This window comes from Arachis hypogaea, chromosome 15, assembly GCF_003086295.3.
Source record: "Arachis hypogaea cultivar Tifrunner chromosome 15, arahy.Tifrunner.gnm2.J5K5, whole genome shotgun sequence".
Lineage (NCBI taxonomy): Eukaryota > Viridiplantae > Streptophyta > Magnoliopsida > Fabales > Fabaceae > Arachis > Arachis hypogaea.
The window spans coordinates 158,678,135-158,705,672 of NC_092050.1; the positions used below are offsets into that span (position 1 = coordinate 158,678,135).

Consider the following 27,538-nt stretch of genomic DNA (forward strand, 5'->3'; position numbering starts at 1 on the left):
TCATCTTCCTTTCAGCTTCTGCTAATCTGGTGTACCAATTCTTCTGGCTTCTTCTAAAAAAGACAAGGCGTATCATTAATTATTATTGGACTTATTATGAGTTGATGCAAATTTCTTAAGTGCTTCCGGGCCAAGATTTTATATTTTTTCTTTATTATTATTATTATTATTATTAGGGTAAAGTATATTTTTTGTCCTTGAAGTCTTAAGTTTAGCAAAAATTTTAAAAATACCCTTAAGTTTTATTTTGTTTCAATTTTGTCCTAAAAGTTTTCGATTTGCATCAAATATACCCTTAACGGCTAAAATTTCAAAAAAATTAAGACCAATCTAACAATAATGCATGAAAACTATGCTTGATTTGTTTGTGTTGAGGGTTGTTCTTATGAAATTGTTGTTGAATTGGTCTTCAATTTTTTTAAAAATTAGCCGTTCGGGATATATTTGATGCAAATCGAAAATTTTTAGGACAAAATTGAAACAAAATAAAATTTAGGGATATTTTTGAAACTTTTGTCAAACTTCAAGGACAAAAAATATATTTTACCCTTATTATTATTATTATTATTATTATTAAAAGTGGATTTGAATCCTCTAAAATTTGAATTTCACTTTAAAGAGTAAAGTATGATTTTTTACTATTGATTTTATAGGTGAGACCAAGAATAAATATGAAAGAAAAACTATTCAAAGGTAAAAAATCACATTTTAATCTCTAAAGTGAAATTCAAACTTTAGAGGATCCAAATCCATTAAAAGTATAATAGTTGCTTAACCAAAACAATAAAATTTCAACCATATGATGCTAAAAGCCTAAAAACAAACTAGAAAGCTAAGTCTGGTTCCATCAATGGCATAATAAAAAATAAAATAAAATAAAATAAAAATCATCTAAAAAATGAAGAAAAAAAAAATTTGCTGTTCCATAAAGACGTAATTGATCTTCTCTCTACTCTATCTTCCATTCATGATAACGATGTTCTTCTCATTGGAATATATAATATTCTTTGAGCAATTTTATCACGATAAGTTCATGTTTTCAATATCCGTTGGTTTTTTATTTTTTATTTTGAATATGACACTTGTTTTTTTTTTTTAATTGTTGAGAGTATACCTTTAAATTTACGAGAAAAGTAATCTCATTTCTAAATTATGTGATGAAAATAACTCATAAAAAGGTAGCTTAAAAATAATAAATAATAAAAAGAGTGACATTATCCATTAGAAAATGACAAAACCTATTCCCTTTAATCTGATGCATCATTTAGGTTGGGGGGTTAGTTTGATTTAATTTGCACTCATATTAATTTTGATATACTTTTGATGAGTTAAAGCCATCTTTTAATTATTTCTATCATCAATCCCTATTCACAACTAAAATAGACAAACTATTTGTATTAATTAATTATCCAGTATATTTGTACGGATCTTCATAGCATAAATGAATAAATGTGCACCAACGAATTATAATTCAAATGACATAATTTTTTAGAAGTTGCAAATTTAAATTTTTCTATCTTTAGTTAAAAAAAAATAAATAAATACATGTGTATGGTGTTATAGCTTTGGACACACTTCTATAATTATTGTATCGGTATTTATTAGATTTAGTTAATGTTTTGAGTTAAGATCAAGTTAATTTAACTCTTAATAGTTAGCAAAAAAGTTAATAACACAAAAAAAAAATTATAAAAAAATTTATTATTCTAATATCTGTTACAAATAACACACCATAACACATTCATTTTTTTATTTATAATCATCTATTTTTTCAATAGACAACTAGGATTAAATCTAATCAACACAGTTCATATTAAGTGTTTAAAACCTTTACTACAAATATCTAACGATTTAGTACATTTTTTTAAAATATTTTTATATTATTTTGTATTACTTTTTGTATTTTTATTTATATTCATACTCTTTTAGAATGTTTTATGACCTTTCAGAATTTTTAAATTTTTTTTAGGATCTTTTGAAATTTTTTAAAACATTCTAAAACACTCTAAAATAATTTAAAGTATTCTCAAATACTATAAAATATTATATAAATATTATTAAATATAATCTTCTAAAATTTACGGTAACATAGACATGTAAAATTGAATAAACCCACTTAAATTATAATATGATATAGTAGTGATAGGATGAATTATTAGTGGTAATTGATACTTATTTATTTATTTATTTTTTAAATTTTTTGGGAGAGGATCGTTCAATAATTGATACACTTTAGTTTTGCTACAAAAAAAGTATTTGTAGTGTTATAAATTTTAAAAATGTTATTTGTATATCAAAATCAGGCATTAAAATTAGTTATTAATATATTTGTATATAAATATATATAATTTAATTTATTTTTAATATTTATTTATATTTTAATATATATTTTATACTAATAACTAATTTTAATGACTGATTTTAGTATGCACATAACATAGTTATATAAATTTTCACTCACCAAAAAGCAATAGTTGAGTTGTTACATATTGTTGAATTGGAAATGATATTTTAACTCCTAAGGGACAAAATATGTGGACTCACACCGTGTATCAAAATTAATTAGATAACATGTATATTAAATATTAGTCACCAATCAGACATTCCGTATAAAAAGTTAAAAATATATATTTGATTTTTCGTCTATTACATATTTGGTTAGTAATCTAATATAACATTTAATTATTCTAAATTTGATTATTTGGTTGAAAAAAGATGTAAATATTTGTAATGATATCTAGTCATAAATGAAGGTGGATACTATCATGAAGATTTTACTATTATCTTTATATGAAGATGTTTCTTTTTTATCATTAGATGATGAAATGTATGGTTTGATTTTGATGTGTTATAAAAGTGTTATTTTTTTAAAGTGTGGCTAAACAAACAAAGTACACTTTTAACACAAGAATCTTCATAAAAAGATGTTTTTAGCATCTTCATTTGAGTAATTACCATAAATGAATGATGTATTGTCCCAAAATTCAATTAGAAAAGTAATATTTCAAATATGGTGCACTAACAATTACACATCTATGCTTGTTGAGGGATACAATACAATACATAATCAAAATCCAAATATATACTATACAATATGCATTAATATTCCTTGTGAATCATCACTACCTTTAGGTCTAACTTTGATCCTCCTGATCCTCCTCTTGCCACATCTCAGTCCAATTGTTCTGAAGTTCATTGAGGCCAAGAAATGTACCTTCCCTATCTTTATCCAAACTTGTGGAGAGTGCCCCATAAGCAATCCCAAGAGTGGAAGCTCCAAATGTCAAGAATGTTGTCATGAATGGCACCCACATGGGCATGTCCCATATGTGTCTCACCTTAAGTTCTCCAAACACATACAAAATTCCCAACCCTAAACCCATTGGTGCCAAAACAGACACCAATATTCTAACTATGATCCTGTTGAACACTTCCCTAGGAATCTCATCATCTTTATCTTTGTTCTTGTTGGGATTGTTATTCTTGCTACTCACAAGTTCACCCTCAACACTTGAAAATCCCTTGGCATTATAAGCATGTGGTGGATTTAATGTGCTTAAGGGGTAATTGAGTTTTCCTAAACTTAGTTTGGGGCTTAAAGGTGAGAAATTTGGTTTCCTTGATGGAAGATTTGAGAGATGAAGAGTTGGGTTTGATGAACAAATAAGAGTGTTCATGGCTTCTAATTTGGGCTACATGTAATTTCGGTTACAGATTCTTATCATAGGCATATCTCTTATCCATAAAGTAAATGTATGGACATGAAACTCATGGCCTTATCGCCTGAGATATTTGTTGGTCTCTAGATTTTTAGCATTAGGGGGTTGCCGAAAAGGGCATATTTGGTATTTTCTTTTCAGGCTTTGTGTCATGCTTCAAAGTTTTTTTTTTTTTTTGGGTCAGTATGCTTCAAAGTTTTAACTTCCCATACTACTTGGGTCTAGAATTAGTGAATTACAGTATGGATTTATTGGCGATGGATTATGTAGGTAAGCCCACATAATAGGACATGCCTAGACATAGCATGGATTTCTGGATCAAATAGAAAAACATACGGTTTTGTATAAGTTAGCTCATAATAAAGGAAAGGCCCATACATGCCTCCAATTTTGTAATGTCTTTATTTTTGGGGCTTTCTGGATAAATTGGGCTTTTTTTATTTATTATTTGTTAATGTTAAGTGTTAACAAACTATCATAATCATTCTTACCCAAAAAAAAAAAAATTTATCATAACAATTAATCAATTAAACCAAAAAAAAAAAAAAAATCATAATCAACTTATATTCACTCCTCCTTTTAAACAAGTATAAGAAATTTGAATATTGTCTTGTGTATATAATAACTCATTAACTAAAAACAAACCTTTAAATAAAACTTCAATACACGATAAATTAATATTTGACCTGTCAAATTATAAAATAAAAACAAACTATTATACTCAAACTATCGTACTCAAATTTTTGTATTCTTTTTACTTTTTTATTATAAAAAAACTTTATTCTTTATTAAATACACCATAATTTGTCATATTTTATAATAATACATCTTTTGTGAATTTTATTTTTAAACTGATTTGAAACCTCTATTTATAAAGGGATTATAAGAAATATATAGAATAAAATAGTCTATCAAATTCGCCTATTTAATTAGATTTGGACATTTGTAAAATAAATATAAATTTTAAAAAAATATATTAAAAAATAGCAGTATTTTAATATTTTTAATTGTTAACCTCAACTATAAAAAATATATAATATTTAAATTTAAAATTAAAATCAATAACTAAATTTATTAGAACACCAATGTCCTTAAAATACTTGAAACCTAAACTTTATCACGGTGTACTATACAGAAATAATAAACACAAAATAAAGATAATATTCATTTTAACATTACAATTTACAAACGATAATTACAATGGACTTGTTTAGGTGAGCTTTTAAAAAAAAGATCTTTTTTCGAGTTATTTTTTTTTAAAAGATCTTATAGAGAAGTAAAAGTAATTTTATGTTTGGATATCTCATGTAAAAAAGATCTTTTTATCAATCAATTATGTTTGGGTATAATAATATAAAAGTACTTTTTTGTTTATTTATTACATGAAAAACATCTTTTTTTTTAAGGAAAAAAAATCTTTTAAAAAAAGATGTAAATTACAGCTTCTCAAAAAAGATCTTTTTTTGATTTTACTAGTGCTTTTACTTTTACTACTAAAAATTTGCCAAACACGTTAAAAAATAAAAAAAGATCTTTTTTCATTGAAAAAATATCTTTTTTTAACAAAATAATGACGCCCAAACATGCACTTGAGAACTTGAATTTGAAATTGTTTGAGCAGCACTGCTGCACTTGGATCCTAAGTAAGCTGAAGCTCAAGCTTTTACTCAACCTCATATGAACTCAAATGGCGGCTCTATGACTCCCTCTCCCAGTCCTTCTGGAAATTATAAACAGTAACAGCAATCTCGTAAATGTTTTCAGTAGTCTGAATAATTTATATGTGAACATATAGTATTTTCGTTAGTGATTATTCTCATAATTTACATACATCTTTGTCTAGCAATCTATGTCAGAACTAGTGAATAATAACAGTGATATGTACATATTAATGGTAGGTGGTAAACTTATAAGTCTAAATATTTTGGTGCAATCAAGTTTTGGTAGAAGTCTCCTTCCCCTGTTTTAAGTCTTGGATAGGTGTTGTCCACCATCGGGAGAAACCAAGTGAGAAAACAAATATCCAAATTAAAATTTTAAAAAAAGTATAGGGAGCCAATGACCTAAGTGTACAATGTTTACAATGAAGGTTTAGAAAGTATTAAGGATATGGTTATTAGTGTTACATTATCCTGTTAGGTTACGCTTTTGGAATGAGTGGTTTCAGGACATGGTATTAGAGTTCCAGATCCGGAAAGTCAAGAGTTCGAATTTTGGTGAACCAAAAATTAGCTTTTTATAACATGAGATGTTTATTATCCCTGGTATCCGGATGGTTATTCTAGATAGTATAGGTGATGTTCATTTTATTCATAAACCAAAGATTTAGCCCATTGTACACATTGTACGTTTAGGCCATTGGCTCTCTAGCACTACTCAAAATTTTAAGGTATTTCACCTTAATACTTTTTAAAATTAATGAGTCTCTCATCTTATAAACTACTCACTTCTCTTTGTTCTTTTTGAAGTGGACCTAATTCATTACAATTCAGAGTTCCTCACACTTGCAACATTAATAATGTATTATTATTGGCAGTTTGACACTGATAATCTTGCCGACCAAGTCTACTGATTTTGCAAGCTAACTACTCAAGAAAACAGAGAACAGAAATGATTAAAGTGCATTAATTACGGGATTCAAAGTCTAGTAAGTCAACTTGATCTTTGGAGCTTGATATTTATTTTCTTAGTTAATTGGTAAAATCAAATATGTTTATATTCAAGATCTCGGGTTCAAGCCGTGAATTCAGTCACTAATATAATTATCAGATTAAACTGCCTACATTAACGCGGAATGTTTGTGCACCGGGCTGCTTTTCATTCTACATTTCTAAGTGTTGATTCCCAGTCAAACATATTTATGAAGTCAATGTCAGGGAAGCACCACTTTATCCGTTCTTTCCAAGTTGAATGGCGCCTAACACATTATTACTATTAAAAGGAAGAACAGGAATGCCACAATGTTTTAGTCTTCCATATAAATACAAACCTCATTCCCATTATTTGGTGTGTACTCTTATCCCTTCTTAAAAAATGAGAATGTCATTGAATACCTTAGCATTTGTGATGCTTCTCTTATTCACAATAACTGCTGACCAATGTTTGAGCTGCATTGAACAAGAGAACCAGGCTCTTCTCAACTTCAAAAAAAGCATTCGCAGCTACTTTGATGATGATCCATCATCACCACCTATATTTTCCTCATGGGAAGGCCATGAATGTTGCCAGTGGAAATGCATAGCTTGCAACAATGTTACTGGACATGTTGTCAAGATTGAACTCAGCAGTGGTTGTGCATCAAGCCTTTTATCATGGGAAGACACTGCTATTATAGAACCAAACTATGATGACTTTTACCCTGATTTGTTTGTTGAACACTTGAATTCATCTCTGTTACACTTAAAACACTTGATCCATTTGGATTTGAGTGGAGTTTCACTTTATTCGAGTCCGGCCAAGTTCCTTGGTTCTATGCAACAACTTAGATATCTTTCTCTGTGGACTGAGTTTGAAGGCATGATTCCCAGCAGTATTGGAAACCTCACCAATTTGCGTGTTCTTCGCATCAGTAACTTCTATGAGACTTATTCTGATGATCTTAGTTGGGTTGCTCAACTTTCATCATTACAATACCTTGGCTTCTTTGGTGTTAATCTTTCCATGGCACACAATTTGTTTCAGGTACTTAACATGCTTCCTTCTTTGTCTCAGATACACCTAGTTGATTGTGGGCTTGGAAACATGCCAATTCCTCTTCATCCAATTAACCTCATGAACCTTACAAATGTTCAAGTTCTCAATCTTGAAAGTAATAATCTCAAAGATCCAGTTCTTGATGCTTTCAGAAACCTGACCTCAATTAGATTTTTTCACATTTCACAAAACAGCTTAACTTCACTGCCACAGTGGTTTGATAAGCTTAACAAACTTGTTGGTCTGTACCTTGCTGGCAATCAATTTTCTGGTCAGTTTCTTCTTAATCATCAAAACATGACCTTCACGCCCTTCATTAGAGAATTTGACCTTAGTAATACCAATCTATATTCTGTACCTTCATGGTTAAGTAAATGCAAGAGCCTTGTGAAGTTAGGCCTTGCATATACTTCCCTTCACGGATCAATTCCGTATGCTCTAAGAAATTTGACATCCCTCACAGTTCTTAACCTCTATGGCAACAAACTCACTTCAGTTCCAATTTGGTTAGGTGAGTTAAAGAGTCTTATCCATCTCAATCTTCAGAGAAATGATATCACTAGTGTAGAGGAGGGTTCTCTGGCATCAATTTTGGGAAATATGTGTCATTTAAAAGAATTTTATTTGTCTGGACACAAGCTTCAAGGAGAGGTATTTCCCAGTAGTTCAAATATATCTGGCTGCAACAACTATGATTTAGAGGAGTTAGATTTGAGTAATAACAACTTCAGTGACAAGTTACCAAGTTGGTTGGGGAAATTTAAAAATTTAAATTACCTTGATCTCAGCTCAAATTCATTTTCTGGCCCCATTCTACATAGTCTTGGAGAACTGGTGAATCTCACATGCTTGGACCTTTCTTCTAACTTATTTAATGGTGTCATTCCTTGGAGTATTGGGAAGCTTGAAAACCTAGGCACATTAGATCTTTCATCCAACTTGTTTACTGGTGTCATTCCTTGGAGTATTGGGGAGCTTGAAAACCTATGCACACTAGATCTTTCATCCAACTTGTTTACTGGTGTCATTCCTTTGAGTCTTGGAAAGCTTGAAAATGCAGCATTTATGAGCCTTGCTAGTAACCATTTATATGGGAACATTCCAGATAGTCTTGGACATCTCAAAAATCTGAATACCCTTAATCTTTCTTCTAACTCTTTGGAAGGAACAATTAGCCATTTAGAAAGATGGACTGCAGCAAAGAGGCTTCAGACCTTGTGTCTCTCCAATAACCGAATCAGTGGATCCTTTCCAGAAAACCTTGATGAGATAATCCCTGAGTTGAAGTACCTGGCACTTGACAATAACCATATAAATGGTTCATTACCAAATTCATTGTGCAAACTCAAAGCAGTGGTGACTATTGATATTTCCAACAACAAATTATCAGGTAGAATTCCGGACTGCCGGAGGGATGCACTTATAGAAGAATTTGATTTGTCATCAAACAACTTATCAGGTGTTATTCCAAACTCTATCTTGAACATGACATCATTGGTGTGGCTACATTTGAACAACAATAGTCTTCATGGAGAACTTCCACTGTACATAAGCGTGGAAAAGTTGTTGATTTTGGATCTTGGTGATAATCAATTATCCGGTGCCTTACCTTCATGGAAGAATGACGCAATTCCTGAGCTGCAAATTCTTAGATTGCGGGGAAACATGTTCAATGGTACCGTCCCTTCAAACTTGTGCCAATTTGCTAAATTGCAAATATTGGACCTTGCTAACAACAGTTTAAAAGGTCCAATACCTCATTGCATTGGCAATATCACAGGAATGGCTTTAGTAACAAAAATCCTGTCAAACGGGACGCAAGTCAATGCCACCAAGCAATGGAATCAAGAGGATGTCAAGCAAGTCATCAAGGGAAGAGAGCTTGATTACACTAAAAATTTGGTTCTTCTAACCAATTTGGACTTGTCAAACAACAGATTGGACGGACCAATTCCTAAAGAACTATCTTCACTTTCAGGATTACTTGGACTGAATTTGTCTTATAATAATCTGTCTGGAGAGATACCTGCAATGATAGGAGATATGAGGTCCCTAGAATCTCTTGATTTCTCTCATAACCACTTCTTTGGTGCTATTCCAAGTAGCATGTCCAGTTTAACTTTTCTTAGCCACTTGAACTTGTCAAACAACAACTTTTCAGGTCCAATTCCAAGTGGTAACCAGTTCCAGGTTCTTGATGATCCACTTATTTACTCTGGCAATCCATTTCTCTGTGGAGTTCCACTTAAAACAATCTGCCCTGGTGATGTTTCTCATCAAGATTCTCATGACGAAGGCTATGATGATGAAGCCGGAGAAAATGACAAGTCAGGTAAAATATTGTTTTACTTTGTCATAGCCGTCGGCTTTGCAACTGGCTTCTGGGGAATTATTGGTGTTTTGTATTTCAAGAATAATTGGAGGTATGCTTGCTTTGGATATGTGGATGAGGTAGCAGACAGAATTTATGTTGCAATTGTGTTGAAAGTAGCAAAGCTGAAGAACAGATTGCAGTAAAAATGTCTTTTATTAGCAATACTTTGAAACCTGCTTTCTAGTTTTTACATCTCATCAGAATGTTTCACCTCAATTCAAATAAGGCAGTGCCAGAAATTGTATCTTTTATTAGCATGCTTTTGTATTTAGCTTTGGTTGCTGGTTATACTTTGGGTTTTTTCTTTGGTTGTTGCATTTGTATCCACTTCAGACACCTTTCTTTTGGTTATCTCTTTATATACCGAAGGAAACAGGTCAAGTCAGTCCAGGCTTTGCTCTTAACGTAATAAACATATTTATATGTAATATGTTATATTTAATATTTATAAAAAAAAATTTAAGTTTTAAAGTATTTAAAATATACAAATTATTTATAATTAAATATAATAAATTTAAAATATCTCATAATTTTGTTAATAATAAAAAATTATTTTTTTGGTAATATAAAAAAATTATTTATATATGTAATTATGTATTAACAAGCCTAGACAGGCTAATAAGGTTAATTAGTGAGCTTGGGCCTGGCCTATTAATATCATATCTTTTGGAATGAGTCATTGTATATGAAACTCATAATTCTTACACATATGAATTTATATACTACATCCAACTCAAAACTTTAAAATAATATATTAATGGGTCTCTCATCTTATAAACTCTTCACTCTTTCTTGCTTTTTTTGATGTGAGACTAACTTCATACACTCCTCACACTTGCAACATTAACACATGTGAGAGAGAAAAAATAATATATAATCTAAAACTCTATGCCTTAGAATTGAATTGGCAAAGAAAGAACAGATATACATCAAGATTTATTATTTGGGGGAAAGGTTCCCCCCATCATGAATCCACTTGTTGAACTGAACTTTCTTTTCTACTCAAGTGTGCATGCAAAAATGGATGGTAAAAGGGGGAGACATGTTGCAAAAAATGGTAATTGGAGGACCCTTCGCCATCCTCTTGAAAATATCAACAAACAAATAGATAGTTTATTTTATAGTTATATTATAGCAGTCATCATAAAAGTTCTAATGTGAGTTTTAAGTAATATATTGAACTATACACATCTCCTAATTAATGTGTGACTTCAATAAATAGCCCTCAAAAACACCTTCAATATAAATTGTACACACAAACTACTAATGAAGCCAAGCATGTGTTTTGTGATGATCAAGTGCTTGGTATCACTTTCAGCCATGATGATTCTAGTTACTGCTCTGCATCCACAAGATGCTAAGCCGCTGCCGAGTGCATTGGACTCTCCTCCTCCTCCACAAAGCCCACCCAACTGTGATGAAAAGTGTTCAACACAATGTGCTCAAAATGGAATCTTCAGTAGGATGTTATGCTATGGTGTGTGTATGGCGGAGTGCACCATTTTGCCATTGGATCATGCTAACTCCCCCTGCACTCAAAACTCTGTTGTAATTAACACCATCCACCATAAACCATGTATGGACTAGTCAGTGTTCATCTTAACTTCTTTGATCAACTCAATCCACGCACGCCCACGCGCACACACACTAGTAACTTTGTTGGTTTTCTTTTTATGTTCTAATGTGAATCATTGAATTGGCAGATGAGAAGCACGTTGATGGCATTGTCAACCATTGTTAGAAAAAGGTTCAATTAGAAGAGAAGCTGCTAGAACCAGTTATGTCAAATAAACAAGGGGCATGAATTAAAGTCAATTGTCTAATGCTATAATGTAATGTCCCTTTCAATATTGTTTTTTTTTGTTTTTAAATTTGAAGAGAAGACCCTTTCAACATTATTTTGCACTACCAGTCCCTTGTTACATATATGCCTTCATAGTTCATTCTCTTCCACCAAGTTGCAACAGATTTTTATGTTTATTTTCATTTTTTGTTGAACAAAATTTTCCGTTTGAGGCTTTGCTGTTAGGTGATAAGCATGACTTGCATGGATAGTTACCATTCTCATGCTTGTTGCACTATGAAAAACAATAGATACATCAAATATATGTGTAGAATAGAAAAATGTTAGACAACTTTGGAATAACTCATTATTCAGCTCCTTGTTTTGGTATGAATGAAATAATGGGGCAGGTTTCAATTGTTATAGGGAATATTCAATTTCCTGATATTCTTTTTACTTTTTCATTTTCACCAAATATTTCAATATAGGATGCATATTCACTTTTGCCACTAACCAATTCAAACTTACTATCATCTGTAAAATATTTATTTCACAACTATGAATGAGTAATATTTTACAATTTTTGCTTTGATTGATTCAAAATCAGAATTTGAATACACTGACCTAATTAAGTGCATGACTTTTGTGTGCTGCCAATAGTGGTTGATAATCTTTGAGGAGTATGTGTATATTGCACCAAAATAATTGCTTGAAGGATTGTTAACTCCATTATTGAAGGAAGGATGTGATGAACTTTAAAAATCGAATACTAAAAACTAAAGCATTACTTTGCAATACAAAAAATAAAGCAAAATGTTTACAATAATAAGAGGGAAAAAAAAAAAAAAGAAAGAATGTACCAAAAAACAAAAAAAGGAACCTAAGGAAAGCAAAGCAAATTATTCTTAGTTAATATTTTACAACCATGCAACGTGTATACCAAATTTTAATCACGGTAGCGAATACATGTTGAAATATAAAATATACATTGAAAATGAGTATATACAGATTTGATAATAGATTTTTAGTATATACATAATATTTTTTAATATATTATTGGCATTTGTAATTCAATTTTGCCACAGTAATACAGCATCTGAAAGAACTCATAGTTGTGTTTCTTCTCCCTCCTTTCACTTCTTTATCAAAGGATAAAGTACCGAAAGAAAAAGTAAAAGGGCATAGAAGAAATAGCAAGTATATTATTAACCCTTTTGCTTTCATTCATATCTTTGCTGGGGCTACAAAGTAGCATAGTGGGACCAAAATAGATGTTGAACAACATTTTATTCCTCTTTTCTCTTAAATAAATTAAAAGAGTTTGGTGAAAACAACTCATGCATGATGCTTCATTTATTCATTTTTCATCTTTTGACTAATGTACATGCAATGCAACCAATTATGAAGAAGCACAAAATAATTGAAATGCTACATCTTTTTTTATCTTTCCAACTTCACTTCTGCCAAAACCATAGAGAAAGAAATGCTTTTATGAACTTTCAAACATAGCATGTGATTCCAAAATTGAATATCTCTGTTACTAACTTTATCATAGCATTATATCACATTTATAAGCTATATCAGTGTATTAATAGGTATTAATGTGTTTATTAATTCACCTTTTTATTAATAATGAATTGCTGTAATCATTTTCATGCTACATAAGAACTTCTTTCCAGAAGAATCATCCATACAACATCCTTTTCTTTTCATCCCAACAAATTTTCCCGCTCTCCAAAACCCTCCAAAGAAAACTAATCATTACCATATATATATATATAGAACAATATCATCATATCAATACCTCTTTCATAGTTCAGATCATTTAGGATTCCAAAATGGGAAACTGCTTGTTAGGGGGAATGTCAGAACCTGAAGGAGTAATCAAAGTGATAACATCAAATGGTGGCATCATGGAATTCACTGCACCAGTAACAGTGAATTTCATCACCAATGAGTTCCCAGGGCATGCCATTTTCCCAAGCCATGACCTCTTCTGGAAGCCATTGTCATCATTAGATGAGCTTGAACCAGGTCAGTCATACTACTTGCTCCCAATCAGCAGCAACAACAATAACAAAGAAGCTGAAGAATACCCTTTTGCCACGGCCACGGCCGGCTGCAGTATCGTCCGGCAAGGCCACGTCCGCTCTCGCAGTGTTCCTACAACTCCTCATCCTCCTCCATATAGAATGTCATTGGACTATCAGCCCCAGAAAGGAGCAGGGTTGCTCAAAACAAGAAGAATCTCCAAAGAAAACTTCTCTTGCAAGAAACTGACTAGTAAGAACAGTACTAGTACTAATAGCAGTAGCTGTAGGTTCTGGAAAGTGAAGCTGGCGATTACGCCGGAGCAGTTGCTGGAGATTTTGTCACAAGAGGCTAGGACCAAGGAGTTGATGGAGAGTGTGAGGATTGTGGCAAAATGTGGTGGGGTTTCATCTTGTGCAGGTTCTGCAGCAGCAAGCATAGTTTCTGAAGATTGGAGCCATTCAAGCAGTGGTAGAAGTGTTAATTCCTCTAAGATTGATGCTTTAGTACTAGACATTTAACTACAGCTACAAAACCACCTATGCTTCCTCCTTATGTATTTTTTTTCTTTTTTTTTGGATAGAATTTAGTTTAGAAATACAACTTATTCTCAAATTTTATGCCATGTTGTACAATCTCTGTGCGATTTATCTTATGGTAGTTGTGTTGCATGCTTTCAAGAATCATGATTATTCCTATACATATGTTCTGTTCATTTTAATCTGTTTGGAAAATTGGAAGATATGTGAACCCTCTTTTTTCTTTTATAATTAGTGATATAGCCTATTATATGGAGCAAACAATGCCTCATAAGATTATTGTAAGGAGCTTCTGCCATGTGAAGAAATCTCCTAATAAATAAGAATGTCCAAATGTCAAGGAGAGACTCAGAGAGTGCCTCTGGAGAACCATGAAATGGCAATGTAGAAATTGTTTTAGTAAATTATTCTTCAAAACTTAGTACTATTTGGGAGACTGGTATTATGATTGGTTCAAAATAAATTTGACTCTAGTACTAAAGCAATTACTGTGATAAATATTACATAGCATTATTATAAACTCATCAATTCAGAACTTTGAAGTCCTCATAAGTTATATCATATACCCCATTGGATAGATGAATGAATGTAATCATACCAAGCAAAGAAATTAGGAAAGGAATAAAAATTATGATGCTTTGAGTATTCTACTATAAGAAAATTATTCATTACCAAACTCACATAAATATTTTAGATTATGTCTTCAAATTTTAATATGCCTTCTACTATAGTTGCTTGACTTTTTTCTCTTAGTCTTAGGTAACTCTCAAGAGTCAGGAATTCATGATTTGGGGGCCTTTGACCAAAATTTTGGGATACCCTAACTTTGTATTTAAGTCTTTAGGCTTCCTTGAGGGAGCTATGTGTCTTGTGCTTAGTTACATTCCATTGTTGCAATAGCTTTTGTCATTGATCTAATTCTCTTTTACTTCTCCACTTACTTTCATCATCAAAAAATAGAATATGAGTTCATTCTTTGATGAACAGGCACCATGTTGTGGAACTCATTTTTGGGTTATGGTAATCATGTGTTGGATCTTTGTACTATTTGCTGCTATCACATCTGGTTTAGCTCTTGGGCTCTTGTCCTTTAGCCAAGTTGATCTTGAGGTTCTTGTTAAAGCTGGCCAACCTCATATTCAGAAAAATGCTGGTAAGTGAAATACAAATATACAGAGAAAGGGAAAAAGAAAAAGATAAAGTGAACATTTTTTGTATTAGCTTTTAGGAAGTACAAAAATATAAGATAGAATAGAACCAAACGATTTTATATTGTTTCATTTAATTATAAGAATATGAAAAAGTGACATATAAAATTATAAATCTAAATACTTTCCATTCTAAGAGGAATGAGTAATATTATTTGCATATTAAAAATAGATATCAAGTACTATTTATAAAAGAAAAAAAAAAAAGAAAAGTGGCATGGAATCTAAACTCTACCTAACACTTTCAAACATGTGGCTTTTAAACGCTATTTGACAACTATTTAAGATAGAAATATATACAAATATAAAAAAAAATGATACACCATTTTTGTTTTAAGAGACATTTACTTTATCCAAGTCTCTAAGGTAGCGTTTGTTTTGAGGTACTGTTTGTTCGCTCAGAGACTGGTACTAAAATTTCTGTCTCTGTCTCTAAAATTTCAGTATTTCAGTACCTCCAAAAAGTGAGGACACATGGGACTGAAATTTTTAGAGACAGAGACTGAAACTTTAATAATATTTTATACATAAAATACCTTCATTTGAATTAATTAATTCCAATTTTATTTTTTGTACAAATTAAATTAGAGTTTCATTCTTATTTTAATTTCTGTCTCCCACTTTGCACCAAACAGAATACTAAAATTTATTTCTGTCTCTGTCTCTTAGTCTCTCCGTCTTAGTTTTTCAGTCTCTGTCTCTCCACCAAACGCTACCTAATTTTTTATATACACATATACAATGTTAGTTGCTGGCTAATAATATAAAGTTTGTGAAAATATCTAACCAAATATTAATAATAAAAGAAAAAAAAATAGTAGAGGCTATAATTAAAGAAGAAATTTTGGAGAAGAAACAAACACTGAACTTGGAACCATTTGTCCCTCTATTTTGTTAAGTATTGAAAACTTCTTTTTTTTTTTTTTAATATTATTTGCAGCAAAGATTATGCCAATTATTAAGAATGAGCATTTACTTTTAAGCGCCCTCCTCATAGCTAAATCATTGGCATTGGAGGTATGTTCACATAAACTTTTCAGCTACTTTATACAACATTTGATTTTATCATTTATGTGAACAAGGCATGTTCCTCCATGTCCATTTTGGTATGATTAATCTAAATAAAATTTGTGTTATACAAGGGGGTTTCTGTTTCTATGGAGAAAATGTTCCCAGAGTGGCTTGCAGTAATCATATCAGCTACCCTTTTAGGTATCATTGCTGAGGTAAAATTTCTATACCTTTTATAGGAACATTTATACATAGATTCATAGTTATGTATATACATTTTTGTACTTTGTTTAATTTCTCATGTTACAAATTTGATCTTAGATTATCCCTCAAGCATTGTGCTCTAGATATGGTTTGAGTGTTGGGGCAACCATGACTCCCTTTGTGAAAGTACTTCTGTTGATTTTCTTCCCCATTGCATATCCAATTAGTAAGGTATACTCCTTTTATTGCTTAAATATTAAGTTACCATAGTTGACTCACTTAATAAATCATTGTATATCATTTTTCTTCTATTGGTAAATAATACTAAATTACATGGCATCAAAATTAGGATGAAAAGAAAAATGATTTCATTATATTAGCAGCATTTCGAAGATAATGAAAGTGTCACTTAATATATGACACTTGATTTGATACTCCTATATTTTGAAAACATGACATTTTAGATAAATTTAGCCCTGTTCTTTAGGTGTTGGATTGGCTTTTTGGCAAGGGGCATAGTGCACTTCTAGGAAGAGAAGAGCTCAAGGCTTTGGTTCATTTACATTCCAATGAGGTTAGTTTTTTTGTTTATTTATTGAGAAACTTTATCATACTTTTACTGCCACATGCTAAGGTTCATTTTCATTCATTATTAGGCAGGTAAAGGGGGAGAGTTGTCACTACATGAAGCTACAATAATTGCTGGAGCATTAGACTTAACTTTGAAGACTGCTAAAGATGCCATGACACCAATAAGTGAAACATTTTCTCTGGACATTAACTCCAAACTCAACATGTATGTCCTTCAATACATGTCTATCACTAATGCATAAAAGTGTTACTTTTACCTAAACTTAAATTTTGCTAATTCAATACTAATAGGCATACAATGGCCTTGATAATGAGCAAAGGTCACAGCCGTATACCAATTTATTCTGGAATACCAACAAATATTGTTGGTATTATCCTGGTAAGTAACCATATGAGTCATTTTGTTAATATGAAATATTAATATCTTTTGATGTTTGATTAAGCTTGTGCTTTTTAGGTCAAGAATTTAATCTTCTGTCGTCTGGAAGACGAAACGCCCATTAAACATATGACGATTAGGAGAGTTCCTAGGTATGGAGTTTATTGGTAAATCTGTCCATTTTTTTATAACTGCCAATTTGACAAAATTGGTACATTGAAAAATTAACATTGTTCCACAATGGCTAACAGAGTAGGTGAAAATTGGCCACTATATGAGATCTTGAATCAATTTCAAAAGGGTCAAAGCCATATGGCTGTTGTCATCAAGGGTGAAGTGAACATCAAAGATGCTGCAACTGATTCACATGGTATGATTCTATATGAATTAAGTCACATTCAGAAAATCATTAGGAGTTCAATGTTTTCATGACATTTTAGGCCATTTAACTATGGACTCTGCAGGACTTCGCGCCTTTGAAATGGTTGATTATACTAGTATGTCAACTGATGCATCAAATTTGACCTCACAAGAAACAGAATATTATAGTGCAACACTAAAGAATACCATGAAGCTAGAGGGTGACTCGGATGCATTGCGCGCAAGATCACGATGCGAAAGCGAAGCAAATGCATCATTTGAGAACGTGGAAGCTCTTAATGTTCATGAAGAAGTAATTGGGATAATAACATTGGAAGATGTTATGGAAGAGCTACTTCAGGTTAATTTAAGTAGTAATCATATACTATTAAGTTATGACATTGTTATATCCTCACAAATCTTTAGTACTAATAATGTTTTACTTGTTTAAAATTTTCAAGGATGATATACTGGATGAAACTGATCAATATGTTGATGTTCATCAAAAGTGAGAACAGTTTCATGCTCTAATAACTCCATAGCTACTCTAGCTTTAAAGTTTATACATATCTCATGCATTATGTTGCTCTATATTTTGTTTTAGTATCAAGATCAAACTGCAAAATCCAAGAAGAATGTCATCAGGGTCCTCCAGAAGATCCTCAAATTCTAATCAATGGTGGAGAAATTCAGACGCATCTCGAGTTTGCTTCTTAACTCCTACATATGTTTCACCCATTTCGGAAACTAACCAGAACTGAACAAGAGCCAAGTCTCTCCTCATGATTTGATTTTGATCCAAGGGGGAAGATGATAAATGTTGCTAAATCATCATAAGTTACAAAAGATTAATGTACTTTACATCATTTTTCTCTCATTCCTATTAGTACTATTAGTTTTATACATGTTCTAAGTCCTAACTTCATTAACAAACCAATACTCTTGAAAGGTTGAGTTTTTAGAAGACTCGTATCTTTTTTTCCTTTTTCGTGTAAGAGTCAAACGAATATAAACTTCTTTTCAAAAATAATTATATTTTTTTATTAATTATTAGTAAATTATAATAACTAACTACTAAGATGAAATGAAATTGATATATTTACGAGTCTTGCTAATATATGTGTTAAGAACACATTTTAAGAATCCGATAAAAAAAAATTGTTTTATCAAAAAGTTATTAAAAAGATAAATTTGTATACATTTATAATATACTGAATTCACCAAAAGCTGAAAAAAATTATATGAATAAATTACCATTTGTATCCATGAAAGATATAAACGCTGACAAATGTATCCATATAAGAATAAAACGACAATTGTACCCACGGAAGATAGCTTCCGTATGCCAAGAATACCCTAATGGACTAATTGTGTAACCAACGTCTGGGTACTCTTGGCACACGGAAGCCATCTTCCGTAGTTATAATTGTCGTTTTATTCTTATATGGGTACATTTATCAGCATCTGTATCTTTTATGAGTACAAATGGTAATTTATTCTAATTATATTATTATCTTAAAATGTATTGTGATTTGTGTGTGTGTGTGAGAGAGAGAGAGAGAACAAACTATGAAGTCAATGATTGGGGGACCTTGGACTTGGAGTCTTGGACACTTAAAGGTACTTCTGGGCCAATTTTTGGGTCCAATTTTTAAGATAGTGGCTAACAAAAAGCCCAACAATCGGACTAAAATAAAATGCCCCGGACATGAAGGCCCAATATAAAAACCCGAAGATTTTCCATTTCGTCCGCGGAATTCAAATTCCCGCCCCTTCAAAACAATCGAGAAGAGAAAACCATTACCTATTTTCCAGTCCGAGAAGAATTCTCATTTCTCAGAGAAGAACAAAAGAGAAAGAAGTAAACAGAAAAAAAAAAAAAGCATATGACAGGAATCAGAAAAAGTAATAACAGCATGGAGGACGTCGATCGCTTGTTTGCAAACTTCAAGTGCGGTTTATCCCCTCCCGGTACATATTCGCATTCTTATTTTCTGTTTGATTTTCTCGAGGAAATTCAACTAATCTTGGAAAGGACAAAAGAAAGAAAATAAAGAAGAAGAAACTATTTATACGCTTCAAATTTCGATTTGATATGAATTTGATAGTTCCTTTCATGTTGATGCTGCCGAGTATATGACTGTGAGAATGTATTGTTGTTTCAGCATCTGCTCTGAGAGAAAGGAAAAGAAGTAAGAGCAGATCTGAGAATGGCGGTTTGAGGAACGATGAATTGCCGTCACGATCTCCGGCAAGTGGTGGATCAGTTGGCGGAGAACAGAAAACGCCTTCAACATGCAGTAATGCGACAAACTTGCCGTCTTCAATCGAGAGAGTGAGTGAGATTATTCGCTTCTGTTCTGCATCATTGATCTGTATTCGCTTCTGTACTTCTACCAGCTCATCACAAGTACAATCATGTCTAGCAAATCTTTCTAATTTGTGGAATATTCTAATAAGATACTAACAGAATAAAGAATAAAAGCTGACTCACACATTCTAGAATAATAAAAGAAAAATGTAGAGTTATTGATCATCTTATTTGGTCTAATAATTGCCTCTATATTTTGTATGCTTCACCGATTACATATCGTTGTGTTGTGTCTTACTTGATGCTAATATAGTGGCTTGAAGTTGAACTCTACACAATTGTATAAGGTTCATCTTTTCTTTCCTTTATTATTTTTGAAATTTTCTTATTGAATCTTTTAATTCATTTAAGCTAACTATCACAATTAGTAGAGTAGCACTGCTCCAAATTTTGTCCGGTTTGCTATTAGGTTACGGATATTTTCTGTTTGAAGTGTAGATAGTGTATCCCCTTCAAGTATTTTTTGTTTGCTTCGTATAGTTCCTGAAGTTTGTATCCACATCTATGCAATTTAGCTCGTAGCAAATTAAATTACCTTGTCTTGAAATTTCAGCTAAAATCTGCAGCAGCTAAAGCAAAATGGTTTAATCCTGGGAAGCAGCTTTCTCCAATTGTATTCTATGGGTCTCCTTGTGGTGTGCCTCCCAAAAAACCAATCCGGTTATGGCGATTGCTACATGAGATTCGTCTTGATCTATCTCAGCAAAATAAATTGATGTCAAGGTTGTTATCCCGGATGCTGGTTCAACCTTTTACTGTGTTCACTTGTTTATTTTTGTTCTTATTTCGCTGTATCAGAATATGATTTGACTCCTGATTTGTATTTGTTTAGGAAGGAAGTTTGGGCTACGTTTCCAAGGCAGGATGAAGCAATGAAGTTTGCCAAAGACCAAGAGGATGTTCATGTTTTCAGCTATCAAGACCACTTCAATGGACAAAGAAGGTTCCTTGTGTCTACGTATACAGAATTCTGGCGAAGGTTGCTTTTCATATGTTTTGTTTCTTATATACTGTATTGTTTGTTACCAAATGACTAATGAGAGAGATTTATCATTTATGTCCCTATATTTTTGCATTACTGATGTATGTACTCTCTATATACTCTCAGGTACAAAAACATGGATTCAAAATTCCGTCATCACTATGAAGTCATTCAAGAGGTAATAAACTTGTTTGTTTCATATTCAATAATTTAACGGGGACAAATGGTAGTGGCATTGCAGTGATATTGGTGCATGAACAATTGAACATATTTACCTTTTCCACCGGTCCTAAAGTTTCTTTGCCTTCAGGGTTTACCATGCCACCTTTATTTTGACTTGGAGTTTGATAAGAGAGTCAACATTGGAAAGGATGGAGATGAGATGGTTGACCTCTTTATATCAGTAGTTCTAGAAGCCTTTCAGGAAAAATATTCAATCCATGGAAATCTTGATTGGATAGTAGAACTTGATTCTTCAACCAAAGGTATGGCTTTTTAGTGAGCTTTTGGTGTATGCTTATATTCCTTTTCTTGCAATGTTCGTGAATTCTTGGTTCTGAGGTTTTCTTATGTTCTTTATAGGTTCACATTTTTTTTATTTTTCACTCAATCTAATACATGGAAGATTTGTGTCTAACTGATCTCCATTGACACTGACACTGACAATTTGGCACTAATTGTTTTACCACTTAATAATCAACAATTAAGATTACATAGTTGAACTTTTGGACTGAGTGACACATTACGCACTTACTATTATAAGTAAAGTTGTTAAGCAACCATGACTTCAGTTCCAATTTTTAACAAATATGATACGAGCCTTATCATCTTTTATCTTATACACAGAGAAGTTCTCTCGTCATCTAATCATTCGCATACCAAAAGTTTCTTTTAAGGATAACTCTCATGCAGGAGCTTTTGTTTCCGAAGTAAGTATGAATACGCAGATCCTGTCTTGGCTAGAGAGAAATTTAGATCTTAATGGTTTCCTATCGATTATTGAGATTTCACTTCTTTCTTTCTCTCACTCTTGCATAAAGTGAGCCGTAGTTTGAATTTAATACAATAAGTATCATTAACGTTGAGTATTTTTTATGACAATGTTTTTGGAATATGCACCTTTCCTATGGTATTTCTTTTGTAGAAAACTAGAAATATCAACTACCAACCTTTGTCACTTCATGATGACGTGTTACCAGATATGCTCAAGAATTCAAAATGCAAGGGAGACAGATAAAAGCTTTGAAAAATTGTTTATTATGAAAGATTCAAGCTGCAATGGATCTACAAGCCATCTTTTTGTGGACACCGCTGTATATACTCGGAATCGTTGTTTCCGCCTTTTCTTATCTTCAAAGGCGGGAAAGAGTTCTTTTCTTCTACCAACAGGGCGATTCAAGTGTAAGAACTTGGTATGGTGTTTCATCTAAATTTCTATTTCAAATTGCACTATCAAAATAGTTTTATTTAGAAGCAGGTTCGTTCAAAAAATAGGAAAGAAAACCCAACTTTTTTTGGGGATAAAAAAGAAGAATTTTATTAAGATAGAAAACATAAATATTCCAGTTTCGATTGTGTAATATGGAATAGGACCGAACTGAAACAGTGTAAAATTTTATCATCTAAAATGTCCTGTTGACAGAGTTCTAGACTTCTAGGATCATACTAATGTAGATTTCTCGGTATTATGAGAAAAATAGTGTATGTATGACTGCATTCCGTGTATTGTTCTCGATGCAGATTTTTTTTGTTCACTAGGTTATTTTTTTTGTTACAATATCTCTAAGTGACAGGATGAAGAAGAAGTGTTTAAGGCTTCCTTGATTTGCAATATGGATGTTGATTGTGAAAAGCTTTTGGTCTGCAAACCAGACCTCGATTGTGTAAAGACTCTGCATTTTGATACAGAGGTAGTTTTGCTCTTTAAATAAATTTAATAAAAAGACGTTCACGGCATCAAATTAGTTTACTCTCAGCTCAAAAATATTACTAACTATAAAATTGCAGCATACCTTTAATTTCAATTTGTAAAATTTATTTATTTATTATAATACAACTTTTTAAATTTGGTATGTGCTTAGAAAAGTCGTTTATCACGTTATATTTTGACAGCTGAATTGCAATTCTGGAAATTCATGCCAAATTCCTTCGGAGTTTACGCTGAATACTTGCGGCAGTGAGGTTTCAACAACATACTTCGTTGGAAATTCTCCATTCCCATTTCTGGACAGATTTATTCTATCTGTGGCCTCTGTTGGAAATATACCAGGCATGCTTTGTTATATCATATTTTCGATATGCATAGATTTCGTCTTCACAAATTCCTCGCACTCCCATGCTATCTATTGGATAATGTCTGCTCTCATTTTTTCTGTTTCCACAATTACTGTTAACTTCCAGATATTTTGTTTCATACTATCACTGAACTTTGAAGCTCCAGGTTTCAATCTGATCCTGCTCACTGCTGATAGTTTGCTGCAATTATAGGAAAAATACACAGCTGGTATTTATTCTCCGAATTTGGGTTGATGGTTTACAGCATGACAAAAAATAGATACTGTGAGCGAATTGGCAGACACCATAAAAGCAATAATGGTAATTTTCCTGGAAGTGCTTACTCTTTTGCATGTATTTTTTTCTACTCAACTACAGTCTGCACATTCGTGAAGTTTAAATTATGTCCCTGTTATGAGTTCTTTATGTTAGGCAGGAGGTTTCTTGACTTATAATTATGGTTGTAAATGTAGCTAGGTCAGGAACATTACTCATGTTTCTGTCTCACAAAAATGGCTGCACCTGTCCTGCACCATATGTGTTTCATTTCATTGTTTATCTGAATGTAACTTACCAATACGTTTGATATGATTTTCTTTACTGGTACAGTGATATATGTCGTTGATCTGAGAAGGGCAGTATATTACCAGAAATGTCATGATCCTGATTGCAGAGGTTAATATGATTTTCATTTTAACATATATGGAAGACTCTTTTGACACGCAATTCTTAACTCCGTTATTAACATGCTAACCAATGGGACCAGGGTACAGATCTCCCTTGCGACAAATTCCAGTTCATGTCTTCGCCAATTCTTCCGTTGTATGTGGTTCTGAGATATTAGATGATGAACAGACAATAGATAATGAGAGAGAAAATATTTTACAATATGAAGGGGATGTCGACGACAACTGCAATGATTCTTGGTGGCTAGATGTCGTGAAAGTTGCCGAAGAGATTGAGAAGCAAACCAAGACAGAACCGAGCACTGTGGTTTGTCCATCTTACTCGTATTTAAAATGCAGTTAAATAAATAAAAAATGCTTCGTTAAAAAACTATAGGCAATGCTTTGATCGGTCTTGTTATAAAATGCGGACCAATTTGGAATAAAACTGGAAGGACTAAGCTCCTGTTTAGGTAAACAACTTAATTAAGTTTCTTTTGAAAAAATAGTTTAAATAATAAATGACTATATTAAAAATAGCTTATAAATAAGTTATTTTGTACTTTGATTTTTAGTTCTAAAAGTGCTTATTTTATAAAAATGTAGTAAAAAGTATTAGTATTATGAGAGAAGTCATTTTCTCCTAAATAGCTTCTTAGAAAGCCACAATTTAGTTTTCAAAATTGCACCAAGACATTAATACTACTACTTTTCATAAATCAAAAGCTAAAAAAAGTTACTTTTGAAGCTTCCCAAACGGACCATAAGTCTAGAAGAATGAAATTTGGCAGTATCAAATAAAAGAGTTAACTACTCGTATTCGAAAAAAAGTTTTGAAAAATAGTATTGATAAAATAGTCTTTGAAGAATTTGAAAATATGAAAAAAAATCAATAAATACAAGAGTTTAATTTTGATGTAGTTTTATATAATTGTGTTATCATATCTATTCTCTTGAATAATCATTTATACCGTCAATATGAAAGTAATTTTTACTAATGTGGTGTTACATCATTCATATTATATATTTTTTTGTAAGTAAAAAAAAAAATTCATATTTAGCAAATGGCTTATTTGTTAGGTTTAAATTTGTGATAATATTTAAATATTTAGAAGGTGCACAAAAAAATTCAGAAAAAAATTTGATCTCTAAATTTTTTTATTTTTCAAAAAAATGTGGTCATTCACAATAATGTTTAAAAAAATTTACTTGACAAAAAATTATAAAATTTTCAGAATGAAAAGATTTTATTTTTCTAATTATGATCATAAAAATTTGCATCAAAATTTCATGTCTGAAGTTTTTTAGAATATATAATATTTAATTTTTTTGTCGTCTTTTTAAATCTTAAGGATTTATTTATCGTTAATATTTTTTGGGGTTTGTTTTATTAACAATGAATATTTTTTTATACTATTTTAATAGCTTACTCTCAAATAAATGACATTAGAAAAAATTTCTATCACAAAAAAGAGACCATGAAAAAAAATATCCAAAAATTTAGGTGCATATAATATAGATAAGCAAACCAACAAAAATGAGAAAATAATAAAATCGTATAAAAAATATTAGGCACACGTTAAAATTTAATTATTATGTATTTATGTATAAATATATTTGTCATTAAATTTATTTTTAATGTATATTTTTTATTTTAATATATATTTCATATCAATAACTGATTTAGTGATTAATTTTTTATGTATATGTAGTATGATTGCGTGATTGTTTTTGCATATACTTAACATGATTGAATACGATTTTAGACTTATTTCATTTATTTAATTTTTGACTATTCACAAAAGATAATAATAATTTGAAAGGAAAATTATTTTGCGTAAAATAACTATAACTTTAAAAAGTGAAAAGATTTCATTTTCCTCCTCATATTTGGAAAAAATATCAAAGTTTAATATTAAATTATATTAAAAAAATTGTGTACGTTAAAATTAATAATTTATTTTTAATGTGTATTATATATTTTAATATGTATTTTATATTAGTTAATTTTAGATAGCCTAACATAATTAATGCAAAAACAGTTATTAAATAGTTATTTGTAAAAAAATATATAATGAAATATAAAATATAAATTAAAAAGATGTAAAATAATATATGTATGTATTGATAGTAATTTTTAAAGTATATATATTACTTTTTAATCAAATTTTGTTTTATTTTTACATACATTTCCTAAACATTATCCAAAAATGAAATGCTTACACTATTTATCACTTATAAATATAATTTTTTATTTTTATTTTTTCCTGAAAGAGAAGATAATCGATGATGACGACGGAGATGTTGAATGGTGGTTAGCGGTAGAAAGGACTGCATCTCAGGCGGAACTGACAACTTCCATGAACTAATTCAGGATAGGATAATTGATGTTCATTAAGCCAAAGTTATTGTAAATAATCTATCTTTTTAGGATACTCTAGCAGTGAAGAAGAGGTCAGTGATACGTCATATACTCATATGATAGACGGTTCTTCACTTCAGCTGAGAGATTCTAGATTTGTTATAATGATGCAATCCACGGCTATATAAATGCTTCTTGAGGATATAAATATTAAATAATCGTTTAGCTCTAGTTCAAAAGAAAAAACAATAAACAGAGTGGCCGACATTTTATTTCATTTTTATTTTTTGGTTATTCTTTTACAATTTGGTTTGGCAACTTCAATTTTTCAGAAAGTTTAACAAAATTAGTTTTTGAAAAGTAATTTTTCAAAAAATTATAATAGCTATATTTAGTAAATTAAATATAATTTTTAGTAAGTATAAATAACAATAATTATGTTTAGTAAGATCATTTTTAAAATTTAAGACAATCATAATAGACAGAAATAAAAAAAATTTGTTCGTAACTAAAAATAACTAACTGAAGATAATTTTAAATATTTATTAATGTATAATATATATTAGATATTTTAATTTTAATAAATACAAATTAGCTTTAAAAAATATCTCAACTTTTTAAAATTACAAGCACATGTACAATCACAATTTTATTTATTTATCAAATACCAATTAAAAACACAAACTACTCTCAAAAAATTTTTGGCAAATTAGGTCCATGTAAGGAACACGAGACAGAAAATAAGCTAAATATATATTTATTTTTTAATTATAACGCCATATTGCCATGATCAATTAAGTGGCACGCACGGAAGTGAAAACCTTGAAAGTAGAAACTCTTTCATTTACAAGCCTTAAAATTCGGGCAATTTACTTAAATGAAATAAACGGATGAAATGTTTACGCAATTACAACATTTAAAAATTATTTAGCTTTGTGTTCTATTACAATTCTATGAAATTTGTGAAAACCTCTTACGTTTTAGTGTTTACA

The 27,538-nt window shown here is 31.0% G+C and overlaps 5 protein-coding genes across 5 annotated transcripts; 4 read left to right on the forward strand and 1 right to left on the reverse strand.

Annotated features, from left to right (window-relative positions):
- Positions 1-2,913: 2,913 nt before the first annotated feature.
- LOC112751862 (uncharacterized protein PAM68-like) lies at positions 2,914-4,110 on the reverse strand. Its single transcript, XM_025801148.3, has one exon. It carries the CDS (start codon positions 3,675-3,677, stop codon positions 3,135-3,137), a length of 543 nt encoding a protein of 180 aa, XP_025656933.1. The 5' UTR covers positions 3,678-4,110; the 3' UTR covers positions 2,914-3,134.
- Positions 4,111-6,752: 2,642 nt separating this feature from the next.
- Positions 6,753-9,929, forward strand: LOC112749436 (uncharacterized). The gene has a single exon (XM_025797686.2). It carries the CDS (start codon positions 6,753-6,755, stop codon positions 9,927-9,929), a length of 3,177 nt encoding a protein of 1,058 aa, XP_025653471.1.
- A 2,960-nt stretch (positions 9,930-12,889) lies between these two features.
- On the forward strand, positions 12,890-14,321 carry LOC112751863 (uncharacterized). The gene has a single exon (XM_025801149.3). The coding sequence runs from the start codon at positions 13,408-13,410 to the stop codon at positions 14,119-14,121; it is 714 nt and encodes a 237-aa protein (XP_025656934.1). The 5' UTR covers positions 12,890-13,407; the 3' UTR covers positions 14,122-14,321.
- A 678-nt stretch (positions 14,322-14,999) lies between these two features.
- On the forward strand, positions 15,000-18,758 carry LOC112751864 (DUF21 domain-containing protein At2g14520). Its single transcript, XM_025801151.3, has 12 exons — positions 15,000-15,292; positions 16,288-16,364; positions 16,490-16,573; positions 16,680-16,793; positions 17,050-17,136; positions 17,219-17,358; positions 17,445-17,532; positions 17,611-17,684; positions 17,784-17,902; positions 17,997-18,253; positions 18,354-18,400; positions 18,497-18,758. The coding sequence occupies exons 1-12, from the start codon at positions 15,103-15,105 to the stop codon at positions 18,651-18,653; spliced, it is 1,434 nt and encodes a 477-aa protein (XP_025656936.1). The 5' UTR covers positions 15,000-15,102; the 3' UTR covers positions 18,654-18,758.
- An 889-nt stretch (positions 18,759-19,647) lies between these two features.
- On the forward strand, positions 19,648-26,777 carry LOC112751865 (uncharacterized). Its single transcript, XM_025801152.3, has 14 exons — positions 19,648-19,863; positions 20,058-20,227; positions 20,817-20,986; positions 21,096-21,242; positions 21,372-21,423; positions 21,556-21,730; positions 22,092-22,174; positions 22,445-22,657; positions 23,039-23,155; positions 23,358-23,514; positions 23,733-23,840; positions 24,129-24,194; positions 24,286-24,512; positions 26,464-26,777. The coding sequence occupies exons 1-14, from the start codon at positions 19,779-19,781 to the stop codon at positions 26,551-26,553; spliced, it is 1,860 nt and encodes a 619-aa protein (XP_025656937.1). The 5' UTR covers positions 19,648-19,778; the 3' UTR covers positions 26,554-26,777.
- The last annotated feature ends 761 nt before the right edge of the window (positions 26,778-27,538 follow it).

Excerpts from the sequence above, each read along its gene's own strand:
- LOC112751862 (XM_025801148.3), bottom strand. The coding sequence starts at position 3,677 with ATGAACACTCTTATTTGTTCATCAAACCCAACTCTTCATCTCTCAAAT.
- LOC112749436 (XM_025797686.2), top strand. The coding sequence starts at position 6,753 with ATGAGAATGTCATTGAATACCTTAGCATTTGTGATGCTTCTCTTATTC.
- LOC112751863 (XM_025801149.3), top strand. The coding sequence starts at position 13,408 with ATGGGAAACTGCTTGTTAGGGGGAATGTCAGAACCTGAAGGAGTAATC.
- LOC112751864 (XM_025801151.3), top strand. The coding sequence starts at position 15,103 with ATGAGTTCATTCTTTGATGAACAGGCACCATGTTGTGGAACTCATTTT. Across the intron at positions 16,365-16,489 it reads CTAAATCATTGGCATTGGAG|GGGGTTTCTGTTTCTATGGA; the intron begins GTATGTTCACAT and ends GTGTTATACAAG. Across the intron at positions 17,903-17,996 it reads TGCTGCAACTGATTCACATG|GACTTCGCGCCTTTGAAATG; the intron begins GTATGATTCTAT and ends TGGACTCTGCAG.
- LOC112751865 (XM_025801152.3), top strand. The coding sequence starts at position 19,779 with ATGACAGGAATCAGAAAAAGTAATAACAGCATGGAGGACGTCGATCGC. Across the intron at positions 24,195-24,285 it reads TCATGATCCTGATTGCAGAG|GGTACAGATCTCCCTTGCGA; the intron begins GTTAATATGATT and ends CAATGGGACCAG. Across the intron at positions 24,513-26,463 it reads AGACAGAACCGAGCACTGTG|ATAATCGATGATGACGACGG; the intron begins GTTTGTCCATCT and ends CTGAAAGAGAAG.